The following is an 18,672-nucleotide window of genomic DNA, read 5'->3' on the forward strand; positions in this document are numbered from 1 at the left end:
CTGAATCAGATAAATTAAATGAAGTGTGTGATGATACGTGGGGTTCCTCCGACAGAAAGTTATGGGCGGTATACCCTTTTTCCCGCCAGTAGTAAGGGCGCGTTGGAAAACACACCTTAGGGTGAACAAGGCGCTCACACGCTTATAAAAAAAACATGGCGTTACCGTTTCCAGATACGGCCGCCCTCAAGGAGCCAGCTGATAGGAAGCTGGAAAATATCATAACAGTATATACACACATACTGGTGTTATACTACGACCAGCAATCGCCTCAGCCTGGATGTGCAGCGCTGAGGGGGCTTGGTCGGATTTCCTGACTGAAAATTTTGATACCCTTGACAGGGACAGGATTTTATTGTCTATAGAGCATTTTAAGGATGCATTTCTATATATGTGTGATGCGCAGAGGCATATTTGCATTCTGGCATCAAGAGTAAATGTGATGTACATATCTGCCAGACGAAGACACGACAGTGGTCAGGTGAGGCAGATTCCAGACGGCATATGGAAGTATTGCCGTATAAAGGGGCGGTCCATTGGACCTGGTGGCCATGGCAACAGCTGAAAAATCCACCTTTTGTTACCCCGAGTCACATATTGGCAGAAAAGGACAGTCTTTTCAGTCTCAGTCCTTTCGTCCCCATACGGGCAGGCGGGCGAAGGCCAGTCATATCTGCCCAGGGGGAGAGGAAAGGGAAGAAGACTGCAGCAAGCAGCTCATTCCCAGGAACAGAAGCTCCTCACGGCTTCTGCCAAGTCCGCAGCATAACGCTGGGGCCGTACAAGCGGACTCAGGTGCGGTAGGGGGTCATCTCAAGAGTTTCAGCACCACTCGCAAGGGAACTCCGGGATCCTACATGTAATATCCCAGGTATACATTGGAAATTCGAGACGTCTCCCCCTCACACAATTCACAGGCTGTATTCCCAGCAGGTGATAATCAAAGTACCCTTCTTACAACAAGGAAGGGGGTAGTATTCCACACTATATTGTGGTACTGAAGCCAACCGGCTCGGTGAGATCTGAAATATTTGAACACTTACATACAAGCGTTCAAATCAAGATGGAGTCACTCGGAGCAGTGATAGCGAACCAGGAAGAAGGGGACGATATGATGTCACTGGATATCAGGGACGTTTACCTACAGGTCCAAATTTGCCCTTCTCACCAAGGGTACTTCAGGTTCCTGGTACAGAACTGTCACTATCAGTTCAGACGCTGCCGTTTGGATTGTCCACGGCGCCCCGGGTCTTTACCAAGGTAATGGCCGGAATGATGATTTTTCTTAAAAGAAACATGGACGCTTTCCTGATAAGGGCAAGGTCCAGAGAACAGTTGGAGGTCGGAGTAGCACTATCTAAAGTAGTTATACGACAGCACGAGTGGATTCTAAATATTCCAAAATCGCAGCTTTTTCCGACGACACGTCTACTGTTCCTAGGGAAGATTCTGGACACAGTCCAGAAAAACGTGTTTCTCCCAGTGGAGAAAACCAGGGAGTTATCCGAGCTAATCGGGATCCTCCTAAAACCAGGAAAAGTGTCAGTGCATCATTGCACAAGAGTCCTGGTAAAAATGGTGGCTTATTACGAAGCAATTCCATTCGGCAGATTTCCCGCAAGAACTCTTCAGTGGGATCTGCTGGACAAATGGTCCGGATCGCATCCTCAGATGCATCAGCGGATAACCCTATATCCAAGGAAAAGGGTGTCTCTCCTGTGGTGATTACAGAGTGCTCATCTTCTAGAGGGCCGCAGATTCGGCATTCAGGATTGGATGCCGGTGACCACGGAGGCCAGCCTGAGAGGCTGGGGAACAGTCACACAGAAAAAAAAATTTCCAGGGAAGTGTGATTAAGTCTGGAGAATTCTCTCCGCATAAATAAGCTTAGAGCAAATTTATAATGCTCTAAACTTAGCTAGACCTCTGCTTCAAGGTCAGCCGGTATTGATCCAGTGGGATAACATCACGGCAGTCGCCCACGTAAACAGAAGGGCGGCACAAGAAGCAGGAGGGCAGTGAAAACTGCAAGGATTTTTCGCTAGGCGGAAAATCATGTGATAGCACTGTCAGCAGTGTTCTTTCCGGGAGTGGACGACTGGGAAGCAGACTTCCTCAGCAGGCATGACCTCCACCCGGGAGAGTGGAAACTTCATAGGGAAGTTTTTCAACATGATTGTGGACCGTTGGCAAAGACCAAAGGTGGACATGATGGCGTCCCGCCCGAACAAAAAACGGGACAGGTATTCCGCCAGGTCATGAGACCTTCAGGCGATAGCTGTGGATGTTCTGGTAACACCGTGGGTGTACCAGTCTGTGTATGTGTTCCCTCCTCTGTTTCTCATAACCAGGGTATTGAGAATTATAAGACATAGAGGAGTATGAACTATACTAGTGGCTCCGGATTGGCCAAGAGGGACTTGGTACCCGGAACTTCAAGAAATGCTCACAGAGGACTAAGGGCCTGGGGAGCTAAGAAGGGACTTGATTCAGCAAGTACCATGTCTATTCCAAGACTTACCGCGGCTGCGTTTGACGGCATGGCGGTTGAATGCCGGATCCTGAGGGGAAAAGGCATTCCATAAGAGGTCATACCTACCCTGGTCAAAGCCAGGAAGGAGGTGACCGCACAACGTCATCACCACATGTGGTGAAAATATGTTGCGTGGGTGAGGCCAGGAAGGCTCCACGACGGAAATTCAACTAGGTCGATTTCTACACTTCCTGAAAACAACAGGAGTGTTTTGGACCTCAAATTGGGGTTCATTAACATTTAGATTTCGGCCCTGTAGATTTTCTTCCAGAAAGAATTGACTTCAGTTCCTGAAGTCCAGATTGTAAAGGATGTATTGCATATACAGCTTTTTTGTGCCCCTAGGGGCACCGTGAGATCTCAACATAGTGTTGGGATTTCTTACAATCATATTGGTTTGAACCGCTCAAATCTGTGGATTTGAAATCTCACATGGAAAGTGACCATGCTGTTGACAAATATCTCACATGGGAAGTGACCATGTTGTTAGCCCTGGCCTCGGCCAGGCGATTGTCAGAATGGGCGGCTTTGTCTTACAAAAGCCCATATTAAAAATTTTCCATTTGAACAGGGCAGAACTGGGACTCGTCTCCAGTTTCTTCATAAAGGGGTGTCAGCGTTTTCACCTGAAACAACCTCTTGTGGTGCCTGCGGCTACTAGGGACTTGGAGGACTCCAAGTTACTAGACGTGGTCAGGGCCCTAAAAATATATATATATATATATATATATATATATATATATATATATATATATATATATATATATATATATATATATATATATATATATATATATATATATATATATATATATTTAGGACGGCTGGAGTCAGAAAGTCTGACTTGCTGTTTATACTGTATACACCCAACAAGCTGGGTGCTCATGCTTCTAAGCAGTCTATTGCACGCTGGATTTGTAGTACAATTAAGCTTGCACATTCTGTGGCAGGCCTGCCACAGACGAAATATGTAGATGCCCATTCCACAAGGAAGGTGGGCTCATCCTGGGCGGCTGCCCGAGGAGTCTCGGCATTACAACTTTGCCGAGCAGCTACGTGGTCAGGGGAGAACACGTTTGTAAAATTTTACAAATTTTGATACTCTGGCTAAGGAGGACCTGGAGTTCTCTCATTCGGTGCTGCAGAGTCATCCGCACTCTCCCGCCCGTTTGGGAGCTTTGGTATAATCCCCATGGTCCTGACGGAGTCCCCAGCATCCACTAGGACGTTAGAGAAAATAAGAATTTACTTACCGATAATTCTATTTCTCGTAGTCCGTAGTGGATGCTGGGCGCCCATCCCAAGTGCGGATTGTCTGCAATGCTTGTACATAGTTATTGTTACAAAAATCGGGTTATTACTATTGTTGTGAGCCATCTTTTCGGAGGCTACTTCGTTTTGTTATCATACTGTTAACTGGGTTCAGATCACAAGTTGTACGGTGTGATTGGTGTGGCTGGTATGAGTCTTACCCGGGATTCAAGATCCTTCCTTATTGTGTACGCTCGTCCGGGCACAGTACCTAACTGAGGCTTGGAGGAGGGTCATAGGGGGAGGAGCCAGTACACACCATGTGACCTAAAAAGCTTTTTAGATGTGCCCTGTCTCCTGCGGAGCCCGCTATTCCCCATGGTCCTGACGGAGTCCCCAGCATCCACTACGGACTACGAGAAATAGAATTATCGGTAAGTAAATTCTTATTTTTCTGTTTCTCCTTACTGGAGCACAGGTGTCATTACTGATGTGTCCTACTGTGAGGAGATGGGAAATGTCCTATTAGGGAAGCACTGGTGTAGGAAGTTGTCCAATATTTACCCATAATATTCGGCTTGTCTTCCAGGCAATTGATGGCACGTACATTGACAAGAAATGTCCCTTCACTGGCAATGTCTCCATCCGTGGGCGTATTCTTTCTGGTAAGTGATCGGTGGGGACAATTGGATTGTTTCAGCCGTTGGCACACCTTTCAGCTTACAGCCTCCTTAGGTGAGCTGTGATGTGCGAGAACACTGTGGTTTGGGCATTCTACTTAACCACCACTAAATCTGGTTCTGATGGGAACAATTGAATAGCTCCGGTGGGCTCTCATTCTGTTTGGATGCCCACAAAACAATTGAATCCCCCACAGTGTTACCAAGTCCGTAATTCCAAACTTACCCTGGCAGCGGATATTCGCAGGTCCGATGATACTGGGTGTTATCCACAGAAATGACGCAAGTAGATATTTTGCGGTCTATGGCACAGCAATAGCACCAGTGGGTTGTAGAATTTATATTTGGCTAGTCTTGATTCTTCTGTAAAGGAGCCGATTGCACCGACTGACATTATACTGTAGGAATCTATTTTTACAAACTTTTTTTCTTGCAGGTGTGGTCACCAAAATGAAGATGCAGCGCACAATTGTCATCCGCCGGGACTACCTGCATTACATTCGCAAGTACAACCGTTTTGAGAAACGTCACAAGAACATGTCTGTGCACCTCTCCCCCGCCTTCAGGTAAGAGCAGCTGTGCGGCCAGCATTCAGTCTGCTTGTTCCTGTGTACAGAAGCTTTGATTTCAGGCACAATAAGGATTGGTAACACTGCTGCCCACTGGGACCCTTCAAATAACCAGTTATAAAATGCTCCGTTCCCTATTCTGTAACGAGTTGCTGGAAATGTATCCAAGTCTTTACCACAACAGTTCAAACTCAGATTGGGGGCAGCACTCGGTAATCGTGTCTGTATCTGTGTGGTAAGTACACTCTGAGGGCTGGCTGATTATACACCAAACACTGTGTGTACAGTATCTGCCACGTTACGCCATGCGGTCTGCTAGCAGTGTTGTATATGTGCACTTCATTTCACATCATAGCTATGAGTGGAGGCAGCCAGTGAACAGTAATGTGTAAAGCATTTTAACAATCAGAATTGCTGTAAACATGAATTACTGTCCTGATTAAGGCTTTGCTGACGGTTAAATGCCTTGAATAACATTACTGCGATATTCTGCTGTTGTCATTTGTGAAAGTAGAACAATCATCCCAAATTCCCTTTTACATGTCCTTAGCGGATAATGTTTAATAGTCACTGGCCAGACATCCTAACTCGCCCTATAACGCTGCTGGTGTGGCCTTGTCATGAAGAGTTGTGTGCAGAATTATCAGAGCTGCAGGTATGAGGTAAAGCGGTGATTACTGAAGGACTCTGACAGGTATTTGGTTAAACATGACCTGCATCCGAGCAACACTTCTATCTTTACTCCTGGTGTCGTTTGTCCCTTTGTAACGAGTGACTGATTTAGGTTTTCAGCATTCGGACTACTGTAACGCGTTTGTACCTCATGCGACTTCTACTGCGTCTATTGTGTTCCACAAAGGTCTTGGTTTTGTAGCCCTTGGAGATGGCACAGCTGTGCACTTCATTGGGGCTGATTCAATTGTTTTATTCTGGCCAACACTAGATGCTGCCCAATGGCAGCAAGTCATTAGTTCTGTTCGGGTGCCCCTAACCTTTCCCTTACTGTACCCCTGACATACATTATCGTGGTGTATTGACTATTTTGCCATCTATTTTATAAAGTCAAATGTATATTACAGAAACCCCAAAGGCTAAATATAGTATTAATGGCGCTATACTGGGAACTACTGAGGAGGAAAGGGATCTAGGAGTCACTATTTCAGGTGACATAAAGGATATATATAGTATAATGGCACTATACTGGGAACTACTGAGGAGGAAAGGGATCTAGGAGTCACTATTTCAGGTGACATAAAGGATAAATATAGTATTAATGGCACTATACTGGAAACTACTGAGGAGGAAAGGGATCTAGGAGTCACTATCTCAGGTGACATAAAGGATAAATATAGTATTAATGGCACTATACTGGAAACTACTGAGGAGGAAAGGGATCTAGGAGTCACTATCTCAGGTGACATAAAGGATAAATATAGTATTACTGTCACTATACTGGGAACTACTGAGGAGGAAAGGGATCTAGGAGTCACTATTTCAGGTGACATAAAGGATAAATATAGTATTACTGTCACTATACTGGGAACTACTGAGGAGGAAAGGGATCTAGGAGTCACTATTTCAGGTGATAAAGGATAAATATAGTATTAATGGCACTATACTGGAGACTACTGAGGAGGAAAGGGATCTAGGAGTCACTATCTCAGGTGACATAAAGGATAAATATAGTATTAGTGGCACTATACTGGGAACTACTGAGGAGGAAAGGGATCTAGGAGTCACTATCTCAGGTGACATAAAGGATAAATATAGTATTAATGGCACTATACTGGAAACTGAGGAGGAAAGGGATCTAGGAGTCACTATTTCAGGTGACATAAAGGATAAATATAGTATTAATGGCGCTATACTGGAAACTACTGAGGAGGAAAGGGATCTAGGAGTCACTATTTCAGGTGACATAAAGGATAAATAATAAGATTTTACTTACCGATAAATCTATTTCTCGGAGTCCGTAGTGGATGCTGGGGTTCCTGAAAGGACCATGGGGAATAGCGGCTCCGCAGGAGACAGGGCACAAAAAGTAAAGCTTTTTCAGATCAGGTGGTGTGCACTGGCTCCTCCCCCTATGACCCTCCTCCAGACTCCAGTTAGGTACTGTGCCCGGACGAGCGTACACAATAAGGGAGGATTTTGAATCCCGGGTAAGACTCATACCAGCCACACCAATCACACCGTACAACCTGTGATCTAAACCCAGTTAACAGTATGATAACAGCGGAGCCTCTGAAAGATGGCTTCCTTCAACAATAACCCGAATTAGTTAACAATAACTATGTACAATTTATGCAGATAATCCGCACTTGGGATGGGCGCCCAGCATCCACTACGGACTCCGAGAAATAGATTTATCGGTAAGTAAAATCTTATTTTCTCTATCGTCCTAGTGGATGCTGGGGTTCCTGAAAGGACCATGGGGATTATACCAAAGCTCCCAAACGGGCGGGAGAGTGCGGATGACTCTGCAGCACCGAATGAGAGAACTCCAGGTCCTCCTTAGCCAGAGTATCAAATTTGTAAAATTTTACAAACGTGTTCTCCCCTGACCACGTAGCTGCTCGGCAAAGTTGTAATGCCGAGACCCCTCGGGCAGCCGCCCAAGATGAGCCCACCTTCCTTGTGGAGTGGGCCTTTACAGATTTAGGCTGTGGCAGGCCTGCCACAGAATGTGCAAGTTGGATTGTGCTACAGATCCAACGAGCAATCGTCTGCTTAGACGCAGGAGCACCCATCTTGTTGGGTGCATACAATATAAACAACGAGTCAGATTTTCTGACTCCAGCTGTCCTTGCAATATATATTTTTAATGCTCTGACAACGTCCAGTAACTTGGAGTCCTCCAAGTCACTTGTAGCCGCAGGCACTACAATAGGCTGGTTCAGATGAAATGCTGACACCACCTTAGGGAGAAAATGCGGACGAGTCCGCAGTTCTGCCCTGTCCGAATGGAAAATCAGATATGGGCTTTTGTAAGATAACGCTGCCAATTCTGATACTCTCCTGGCAGAAGCCAGGGCTAGAAGCATGGTCACTTTCCAAGTGAGATATTTCAAATCCACCTTATTTAGTGGTTCAAACCAATGAGATTTTAGAAAGTCCAAAACCACATTGAGATCCCACGGTGCCACTGGAGGCACCACAGGAGGCTGTATATGCAGCACTCCCTTAACAAAGGTCTGGACTTCAGGGACTGAAGCCAATTCTTTTTGAAAGAAAATCGACAGGGCCGAAATTTGAACCTTAATAGATCCCAATTTGAGACCCATAGACAATCCTGATTGCAGGAAATGTAGGAATCGACCCAGTTGAAATTCCTCCGTCGGAGCACTCCGATCTTCGCACCACGCAACATATTTTCGCCAAATTCGGTGATAATGTTGCACGGTTACTTCCTTCCTTGCTTTAATCAAAGTAGGAATGACTTCTTCCGGCATGCCTTTTTCCTTTAGGATCCGGCGTTCAACCGCCATGCCGTCAAACGCAGCCGCGGTAAGTCTTGAAACAGACAGGGACCCTGCTGAAGCAAGTCCCTCCTTAGAGGTAGAGGCCACGGATCTTCCGTGATCATCTCTTGAAGTTCCGGGTACCAAGTCCTTCTTGGCCAATCCGGAACCACTAGTATCGTTCTTACGCCTCTTTGCCGTATAATTCTCAATACTTTTGGTATGAGAGGCAGAGGAGGAAACACATACACCGACTGGTACACCCAAGGCGTTACCAGCGCGTCCACAGCTATTGCCTGCGGATCTCTTGACCTGGCGCAATACCTGTCCAGTTATTTGTTGAGGCGAGACGCCATCATGTCCACCATTGGTCTTTCCCAACGGGTTACCAGCATGTGTAAGACTTCTGGATGAAGTCCCCACTCTCCCGGGTGAAGATCGTGTCTGCTGAGGAAGTCTGCTTCCCAGTTGTCCACTCCCGGGATGAACACTGCTGACAGTGCTATCACATGATTCTCTGCCCAGCGAAGAATCCTTGCAGCTTCTGCCATTGCACTCCTGCTTCTTGTGCCGCCCTGTCTGTTCACATGGGCGACTGCCGTGATGTTGTCCGACTGGATCAACACCGGTTTTCCCTGAAGCAGAGGTTCTGCCTGGCTTAGAGCATTGCATATTGCTCTTAGTTCCAGAATGTTTATGTGAAGAGACGTTTCCAGGCTCGTCCATACTCCCTGGAAGTTTCTTCCTTGTGTGACTGCTCCCCAGCCTCTCAGGCTGGCGTCCGTGGTCACCAGGATCCAATCCTGTATGCCGAATCTGCGGCCCTCCAATAGATGAGGACTCTGCAACCACCACAGAAGAGACACCCTTGTCCTTGGAGACAGGGTTATCCGTAGGTGCATCTGAAGATGCGACCCTGACCATTTGTCCAACAGATCCCTTTGGAAAATTCTTGCGTGGAATCTGCCGAATGGAATTGCTTCGTAAGAAGCCACCATTTTTCCCAGGACTCTTGTGCATTGATGTACAGACACCTTTCCTGGTTTTAGGAGGTTCCTGACAAGGTCGGATAACTCCTTGGCTTTTTCCTCCGGGAGAAAAACCTTTTTCTGAACCGTGTCCAGAATCATCCCTAGGAACAGCAGACGAGTTGTCGGCATTAACTGGGATTTTGGAATATTCAGAATCCACCCGTGCTGTTTTAGCACTTCTTGAGACAGTGCTAATCCCATCTCTAGCTGTTCTCTGGACCTCGCCCTTATTAGGAGATCGTCCAAGTATGGGATAATTAATATGCCTTTTCTTCGAAGAAGAATCATCATCTCGGCCATTACCTTTGTAAAGATCCGAGGTGCCGTGGACAATCCGAACGGCAGCGTCTGAAACTGATAGTGACAGTTTTGTACAACGAACCTGAGGTACCCCTGGTGTGAGGGGTAAATTGGAACGTGGAGATACGCATCCTTGATGTCCAAGGATACCATAAAGTCCCCCTCTTCCAGGTTCGCTATCACTGCTCTGAGTGACTCCATCTTGAACTTGAACTTCTTTATGTACAGGTTCAAGGACTTCAGATTTAGAATAGGCCTTACCGAGCCATCCGGCTTCGGTACCACAAAAAGAGTGGAATAATACCCCTTCCCTTGTTGTAGAAGAGGTACCTTGACTATCACCTGCTGAGAGTACAGCTTGTGAATGGCTTCCAAAACAGTCTCCCTTTCGGAGGGGGACGTTGGTAAAGCAGACTTCAGGAAACGGCGAGGTGGATCTGTCTCTAATTCCAACCTGTACCCTTGAGATATTATCTGCAGGATCCAGGGATCTACCTGCGAGTGAGCCCACTGCGCGCTGTAATTTTTGAGACGACCGCCCACCGTCCCCGAGTCCGCTTGAGAAGCCCCAGCGTCATGCTGAGGCTTTTGTAGAAGCCGGGGAGGGCTTCTGTTCCTGGGAAGGAGCTGCGTGTTGCTGTCTCTTCCCTCGACCTCTGCCTCGTGGCAGATATGAATAGCCCTTTGCTCTCTTATTTTTAAAGGAACGAAAGGGCTGCGGTTGAAAAGTCGGTGCCTTTTTCTGTTGGGGAGTGACTTGAGGTAGAAAGGTGGATTTCCCGGCTGTAGCCGTGGCCACCAAATCTGATAGACCGACTCCAAATAACTCCTCCCCTTTATACGGCAAAACTTCCATATGCCGTTTTGAATCCGCATCGCCTGTCCACTGTCGCGTCCATAAAGCTCTTCTGGCCGAAATGGACATAGCACTTACCCGTGATGCCAGTGTGCAGATATCCCTCTGTGCATCACGCATATAAAGAAATGCATCCTTTATTTGTTCTAACGACAGTAAAATATTGTCCCTGTCCAGGGTATCAATATTTTCAATCAGGGACTCTGACCAAACTACCCCAGCACTGCCCATCCAGGCAGTCGCTACAGCTGGTCGTAGTATAACACCTGCATGTGTGTGTATACTTTTTTGGATATTTTCCATCCGCCTGTCTGATGGATCTTTAAGTGCGGCCGTCTCAGGAGAGGGTAACGCCACTTGTTTAGATAAGCGTGTTAGCGCCTTGTCCACCCTAGGAGGTGTTTCCCAGCGCTCCCTAACCTCTGGCGGGAAAGGGTATAATGCCAATAATTTCTTTGAAATTATCAGCTTTTTATCAGGGGCAACCCACGCTTCATTACACACGTCATTTAATTCTTCTGATTCAGGAAAAACTATAGGTAGTTTTTTTATACCCCACATAATACCCTGTTTAGTGGTACCTGTAGTATCAGCTAAATGTAACGCCTCCTTCATTGCCAAAATCATATAACGTGTGGCCCTACTGGAAAATACGGTTGAATCGTCACCGTCACCACTGGAGTCAGTGCCTGCGTCTGGGTCTGTGTCGACCGACTAAGGCAAAGGGCGTTTCACAGCCCCTGACGGTGTTTGAGTCGCCTGGACAGGCACTAATTGATTGTCCGGCCGCCTCATGTCGTCAAACGACTGCTTTAGCGTGTTGACACTATCCCGTAGTTCCATAAATAAAGGCATCCATTCTGGTGTCGACTCCCTAGGGGGTGACATCCTCATATTTGGCAATTGCTCCGCCTCCACACCAATATCGTCCTCATACATGTCGACACACACGTACCGACACACAGCAGACACACAGGGAATGCTCCTAACGAAGACAGGACCCACTAGCCCTTTGGGGAGACAGAGGGAGAGTTTGCCAGCACACACCAAAAGCGCTATATATATATCAGGGATAGCCTTATAATAAGTGCTCCCTTATAGCTGCTTTGTTATATCAAAATATCGCCATAAATTTGCCCCCCCCTCTCTGTTTTACCCTGTTTCTGTAGTGCAGTGCAGGGGAGAGACTTGGGAGCCGTCCTGACCAGCGGAGCTGTGAGAGGAAATGGCGCCGTGTGCTGAGGAGATAGGCCCCGCCCCTTTTCTGGCGGGCTCGTCTCCCGCTATTTAGAAAAATCAGGCAGGGGTTAAATATCTCCATATAGCCTCTAGGGGCTATATGTGAGGTATTTTTAGCCTTTATAGGTATTCATTTGCCTCCCAGGGCGCCCCCCTCCCAGCGCCCTGCACCCTCAGTGACTGCCGTGTGAAGTGTGCTGAGAGGAAAATGGCGCACAGCTGCAGTGCTGTGCGCTACCTTTAGAAGACTGCAGGAGTCTTCAGCCGCCGATTCTGGACCTCTTCTGACTTCAGCATCTGCAAGGGGGCCGGCGGCGCGGCTCCGGTGACCATCCAGGCTGTACCTGTGATCGTCCCTCTGGAGCTTGATGTCCAGTAGCCAAGAAGCCAATCCATCCTGCACGCAGGTGAGTTGACTCCTTCTCCCCTCAGTCCCTCGCTGCAGTGATCCTGTTGCCAGCAGGAATCACTGTAAAATAAAAAACCTAGCTAAACTTTGTCTAAGCAGCTCTTTAGGAGAGCCACCTAGATTGCACCCTTCTCGGCCGGGCACAAAAATCTAACTGGAGTCTGGAGGAGGGTCATAGGGGGAGGAGCCAGTGCACACCACCTGATCTGAAAAAGCTTTACTTTTTGTGCCCTGTCTCCTGCGGAGCCGCTATTCCCCATGGTCCTTTCAGGAACCCCAGCATCCACTAGGACGATAGAGAAATAGTATTAATGGCACTATACTGGATACTACGGAGGAGGAAAGGGATCTAGGAGTCACTATTTCAGGTGACATAAAGGATAAATATAGTATTAATGGCACTATACTGGGAACTACTGAGGAGGAAAGGGATCTAGGAGTCACTATTTCAGGTGACATAAAGGATAAATATAGTATTACTGTCACTATACTGGTAACTACTGAGGAGGAAAGGGATCTAGGAGTCACTATTTCAGGTGACATAAAAGATAAATATAGTATTAATGGCACTATACTGGAGACTACTGAGGAGGAAAGGGATCTAGGAGTCACTATCTCAGGTGACATAAAGGATAAATATAGTAGTAATGGCACTATACTGGAAACTACTGAGGAGGAAAGGGATCTAGGAGTCACTATTTCAGGTGACATAAAGGATAAATATAGTATTAATGGCACTATACTGGGAACTACTGAGGAGGAAAGGGATCTAGGAGTCACTATCTCAGGTGACATAAAGGATAAATATAGTAATAATGGCACTATACTGGAAACTACTGAGGAGGAAAGGGATCTAGGAGTCACTATCTCAGGTGACATAAAGGATAAATATAGTATTAATGGCACTATACTGGAAACTACTGAGGAGGAAAGGGATCTAGAAGTCACTATCTCAGGTAATATAAAGGGTAAATATAGTATTAATGGCACTATACTGGAAACTACTGAGGAGGAAAGGGATCTAGGAGTCACTATCTCAGGTGACATAAAGGATAAATATAGTATTAATGGCGCTATACTGGAGACTACTGAGGAGGAAAGGGATCTAGGAGTCACTATTTCAGGTGATAAAGGATAAATATAGTTTCTCTGACGTCCTAGTGGATGCTGGGACTCCGTAAGGACCATGGGGATATAGCGGCTCCGCAGGAGACAGGGCACAAAATAAAAGCTTAAGGATCAGGTGGTGTGCACTGGCTCCTCCCCCTATGACCCTCCTCCAAGCCTCAGTTAGATTTTTGTGCCCGGCCGAGAAGGGTGCAATCTAGGTGGCTCTCCTGAGCTGCTTAGAATAAAAGTTTAGAACATTTAAAGGATGCATTATTATATATGCGTGATGCACAGAGGGATATTTGCACCCTGGCATCAAGAGTAAGTGCTATGTCCATCTCTGCCAGAAGAGCGTTGTGGACGCGACAGTGGTCAGGGGATGCGGATTCCAAACGGCACATGGAAGTATTGCCGTATAAAGGGGAGGAGTTATTTGGGGCTGGTCTATCGGACCTGGTGGCCACGGCAACGGCTGGAAAATCCACCTTTTTACCCCAGGTCACTCCACATCAGCAGAAAAAGACACCGTCTTTTCAATCTCAGTCCTTTCGTTCCCTTAAGTACAAGCGAGCAAAAGGCCACTCCTTTCTGCCCCGGGGCAGAGGAAGAGGAAAAAGACTGCACCATGCAGCCGCTTCCCAAGAGCAGAAGCCCTCCCCTGCTTCTGCCAAGTCTTCAGCATGACGCTGGGGCTTTACAAGCAGACTCAGATATGGTGGGGGCCCGTCTCAAAAATTTCAACGCGCAGTGGGCTCACTCGCAAGTGGATCCCTGGATTCTACAGGTAGTATCGCAGGGGTACAAACTGGAATTCGAGGCGTTTCCCCCTCATCGTTTCCTGAAGTCTGCTTTACCAAAGTCTCCCTCCGACAGGGAGGCAGTTCTAGAAGCCATTCACAAGCTGTATTCCCAGCAGGTGATAATCAAGGTACCCCTCCTGCAACAAGGAAAGGGGTATTATTCCACGCTGTTTGTGGTACCGAAGCCGGACGGCTCGGTGAGACCAATTTTAAATCTGAAATCCTTGAACACTTACATAAAAAGGTTCAAATTCAAGATGGAGTCACTCAGAGCAGTGATAGCGAACCTGGAAGAAGGGGACTATATGGTGTCTCTGGACATCAAAGATGCTTATCTCCACGTCCCGATATACCCTTCTCACCAAGGGTACCTCAGGTTTGTAGTACAAAACTGTCATTATCAGTTTCAGATGCTGCCGTTTGGATTGTCCACGGCACCTCGGGTCTTTACCAAGGTAATGGCCGAAATGATGATTCTTCTACGAAGAAAAGGCATTTCAATTATCCCTTACTTGGACGATCTCCTGATAAGGGCAAGATCCAGGGAACAGTTAGAAGTCGGAGTAGCACTATCTCAGGTAGTGTTACGTCAGCACGGGTGGATTCTAAATATTCCAAAATCGCAGCTGATTCCAACGACACGTCTACTGTTCCTAGGAATGATTCTGGACACAGTCCAGAAGAAGGTTTCTCCCGGAGGAGAAGGCCAGGGAGTTATCCGAGCTAGTCAGGAACCTCCTAAAACCAGGACAGGTCTCAGTGCATCAGTGCACGAGGGTCCTGGGGAAAATGGTGGCTTCTTACGAAGCAATTCCATTCGGAAGATTCCATGCAAGAACATTTCAGTGGGATCTACTGGACAAATGGTCCGGATCGCATCTGCAGATGCATCAGCGGATAACCCTGTCGCCAAGGACAAGGGTGTCTCTCCTGTGGTGGCTGCAGAGTGCTCATCTACTAGAGGGCCGCAGATTTGGCATTCAGGATTGGATCCTGGTAACCACGGATGCCAGCCTGAGAGGCTGGGGAGCAGTCACACAGGGAAGGAATTTCCAGGGCCTGTGGTCAAGCTTGGAAACGTCTCTTCATATAAACATTCTGGAACTAAGGGCCATTTACAATGCCCTAAGTCAAGCAAAACCTCTGCTTCAGGGTCAGGCGGTGTTGATCCAATCGGACAACATCACGTCAGTCGCCCACGTAAACAGACAGGGCGGCACGAGAAGCAGGAGGGCAATGGCAGAAGCTGCAAGGATTCTTCGCTGGGCGGAAAATCATGTGATAGCACTGTCAGCAGTATTCATTCCGGGAGTGGACAACTGGGAAGCAGACTTCCTCAGCAGACACGACCTTCACCCGGGAGAGTGGGGACTTCACCCAGAAGTCTTCCACCTGATTGTAAACCGTTGGGAAAAACCAAAGGTGGACATGATGGCGTCACGTCTAAACAAAAAACTGGACAGATATTGCGCCAGGTCAAGGGACCCTCAGGCAATAGCAGTGGACGCTCTGGTAACGCCGTGGGTGTACCAGTCAGTGTATGTGTTCCCTCCTCTGCCTCTCATACCAAAAGTACTGAGAATCATAAGAAGGAGAGGAGTAAGAACTATACTCGTGGTTCCGGATTGGCCAAGACGGACTTGGTACCCGGAACTTCAAGAGATGCTCACGGACGAACCGTGGCCTCTACCTCTAAGAAAGGACCTGCTACTGCAGGGGCCTTGTCTGTTCCAAGACTTACCGCGGCTGCGTTTGACGGCATGGCGGTTGAACGCCGGATCCTGAGGGAAAAAGGCATTCCAGAAGAAGTCATCCCTACTCTGGTCAAAGCCAGGAAGGACGTAACCGCAAAACATTATCACCGCATTTGGCGTAAATATGTTGCGTGGTGTGAGGCCAAGAAGGCCCCTACAGAGGAATTTCAACTGGGTCGTTTCCTTCATTTCCTGCTAACAGGACTGTCTATGGGCCTAAAATTAGGGTCCATTAAGGTTCAAATTTCGGCCCTGTCGATTTTCTTCCAGAAAGAACTGGCTTCAGTACCTGAAGTTCAGACATTGTAAAAGGGGTGCTGCACATACAGCCTCCTTTTGTGCCTCCAGTGGCACCTTGGGATCTCAATGTGGTGTTGAGTTTTCTAAAGTCACATTGGTTTGAACCACTTTCCACTGTGGACTTAAAATATCTCACATGGAAGGTGTCGATGCTGTTAGCCTTGGCTTCAGCCAGGCGTGTGTCAGAATTGGCGGCTTTATCATATAAAAGCCCTTACTTGATATTTCATTCTGACAGGGCGGAATTGAGGACTCGTCCTCAATTTCTACCTAAGGTGGTTTCTGCATTTCACATGAACCAACCTATTGTGGTACCTGCGGCTACCAGGGACTTAGAGGACTCTAAGTTGCTTGACGTTGTCAGGGCCTTGAAAATATATGTTTCCAGGACTGCTGGAGTCAGAAAATCTGACTCGCTGTTTATCCTGTATGCACCCAACAAGCTGGGTGCTCCTGCTTCTAAGCAGACGATTGCTCGTTGGATTTGTAGTACAATTCAGCTTGCACATTCTGTGGCAGGATTGCCACAGCCAAAATCAGTAAAAGCCCATTCCACAAGGAAGGTGGGCTCATCTTGGGCGGCTGCCCGAGGGGTCTCTGCTTTACAACTTTGCCGAGCAGCTACTTGGTCAGGGGCAAACACGTTTGCTAAATTCTACAAATTTGATACCCTGGCTGAGGAGGACCTGGAGTTCTCTCATTCGGTGCTGCAGAGTCATCCGCACTCTCCCGCCCGTTTGGGAGCTTTGGTATAATCCCCATGGTCCTTACGGAGTCCCAGCATCCACTAGGACGTCAGAGAAAATAAGATTTTACTTACCGATAAATCTATTTCTCGTAGTCCGTAGTGGATGCTGGGCGCCCATCCCTAGTGCGGATTGTCTGCAATACTTGTATATAGTTATTGTTACAAAAATTCGGGTTATTATTGTTGTGAGCCATCTTTTCAGAGGCTCCTTTGCGTTTATCATACTGTTAACTGGGTTCAGATCACAAGTTGTATGGTGTGATTGGTGTGGCTGGTATGAGTCTTACCCGGGATTCAATATCCTTCCTTATTATGTACGCTCGTCCGGGCACAGTATCCTAACTGAGGCTTGGAGGAGGGTCATAGGGGGAGGAGCCAGTGCACACCACCTGATCCTTAAGCTTTTATTTTGTGCCCTGTCTCCTGCGGAGCCGCTATATCCCCATGGTCCTTACGGAGTCCCAGCATCCACTACGGACTACGAGAAATAGATTTATCGGTAAGTAAAATCTTATTATTAATGGCACTATACTGGAGACTACTGAGGAGGAAAGGGATCTAGGAGTCACTATCTCAGGTGTCATAAAGGATAAATATAGTATTAATGGCACAATACTGGGAACTACTGAGGAGGAAAGGGATCTAGGAGTCACTATCTCAGGTGACATAAAGGATAAATATAGTATTAATGGCACTATACTGGAAACTACTGAGGAGGAAAGGGATCTAGGAGTCACTATGTCAGGTGACAAAGGATAAATATAGTATTAATGGCGCTATACTGGGAACTACTGAGGAGGAAAGGGATCTAGGAGTCACTATTTCAGGTGACATAAAGGATAAATATAGTATTAATGACACTATACTGGGAACTACTGAGGAGGAAAGGGATCTAGGAGTCACTATTTCAGGTGACATAAAGGATAAATATAGTATTAATGACACTATACTGGGAACTACTGAGGAGGAAAGGGATCTAGGAGTCACTATTTCAGGTGACATAAAGGATAAATATAGTATTAATGGCACTATACTGGAAACTACTGAGGAGGAAAGGGATCTGGGAGTCACTATTTCAGGTGACAGGATAAATATAGTATTAATGGCACTATACTGGAGACTACTGAGGAGGAAAGGGATCTAGGAGTTACTATTTCAGGTGACATAAAGGATAAATATAGTATTAATGGCACTATACTGGAAACTACTGAGGAGGAAAGGGATCTAGGAGTCACTATTTCAGGTGACATAAAGGATAAATATAGTATTAATGGCACTATACTGGAGACTACTGAGGAGGAAAGGGATCTAGGAGTCACTATTTCAGGTGACATAAAGGATAAATATAGTATTAATGGCACTATACTGGATACTACTGAGGAGGAAAGGGATCTAGGAGTCACTATTTCAGGTGACATAAAGGATAAATATAGTATTAATGGCACTATACTGGAGACTACTGAGGAGGAAAGGGATCTAGGAGTCACTATTTCAGGTGACATAAAGGATAAATATAGTATTAATGGCACTATACTGGATACTACTGAGGAGGAAAGGGATCTAGGAGTCACTATTTCAGGTGACATAAAGGATAAATATAGTATTAATGGCACTATACTGGAAACTACTGA

The 18,672-nt window shown here is 46.7% G+C and overlaps 1 protein-coding gene across 1 annotated transcript in view; it reads left to right on the top strand.

Annotated features, from left to right (window-relative positions):
- RPS11 (ribosomal protein S11) overlaps positions 1-18,672 on the top strand; it is a 35,309-nt gene that overhangs the window by 7,313 nt on the left and 9,324 nt on the right. The window contains exons 3-4 of the mRNA XM_063938931.1: positions 4,374-4,449; positions 4,901-5,030. Coding sequence (XP_063795001.1) covers positions 4,374-4,449; positions 4,901-5,030 — 206 coding nt within the window. The remainder of the gene's footprint in view (positions 1-4,373; positions 4,450-4,900; positions 5,031-18,672) is intronic.

The sequence above is a fragment of the Pseudophryne corroboree genome, chromosome 9, assembly GCF_028390025.1.
Source record: "Pseudophryne corroboree isolate aPseCor3 chromosome 9, aPseCor3.hap2, whole genome shotgun sequence".
In the NCBI taxonomy this organism is placed as follows: domain Eukaryota; kingdom Metazoa; phylum Chordata; class Amphibia; order Anura; family Myobatrachidae; genus Pseudophryne; species Pseudophryne corroboree.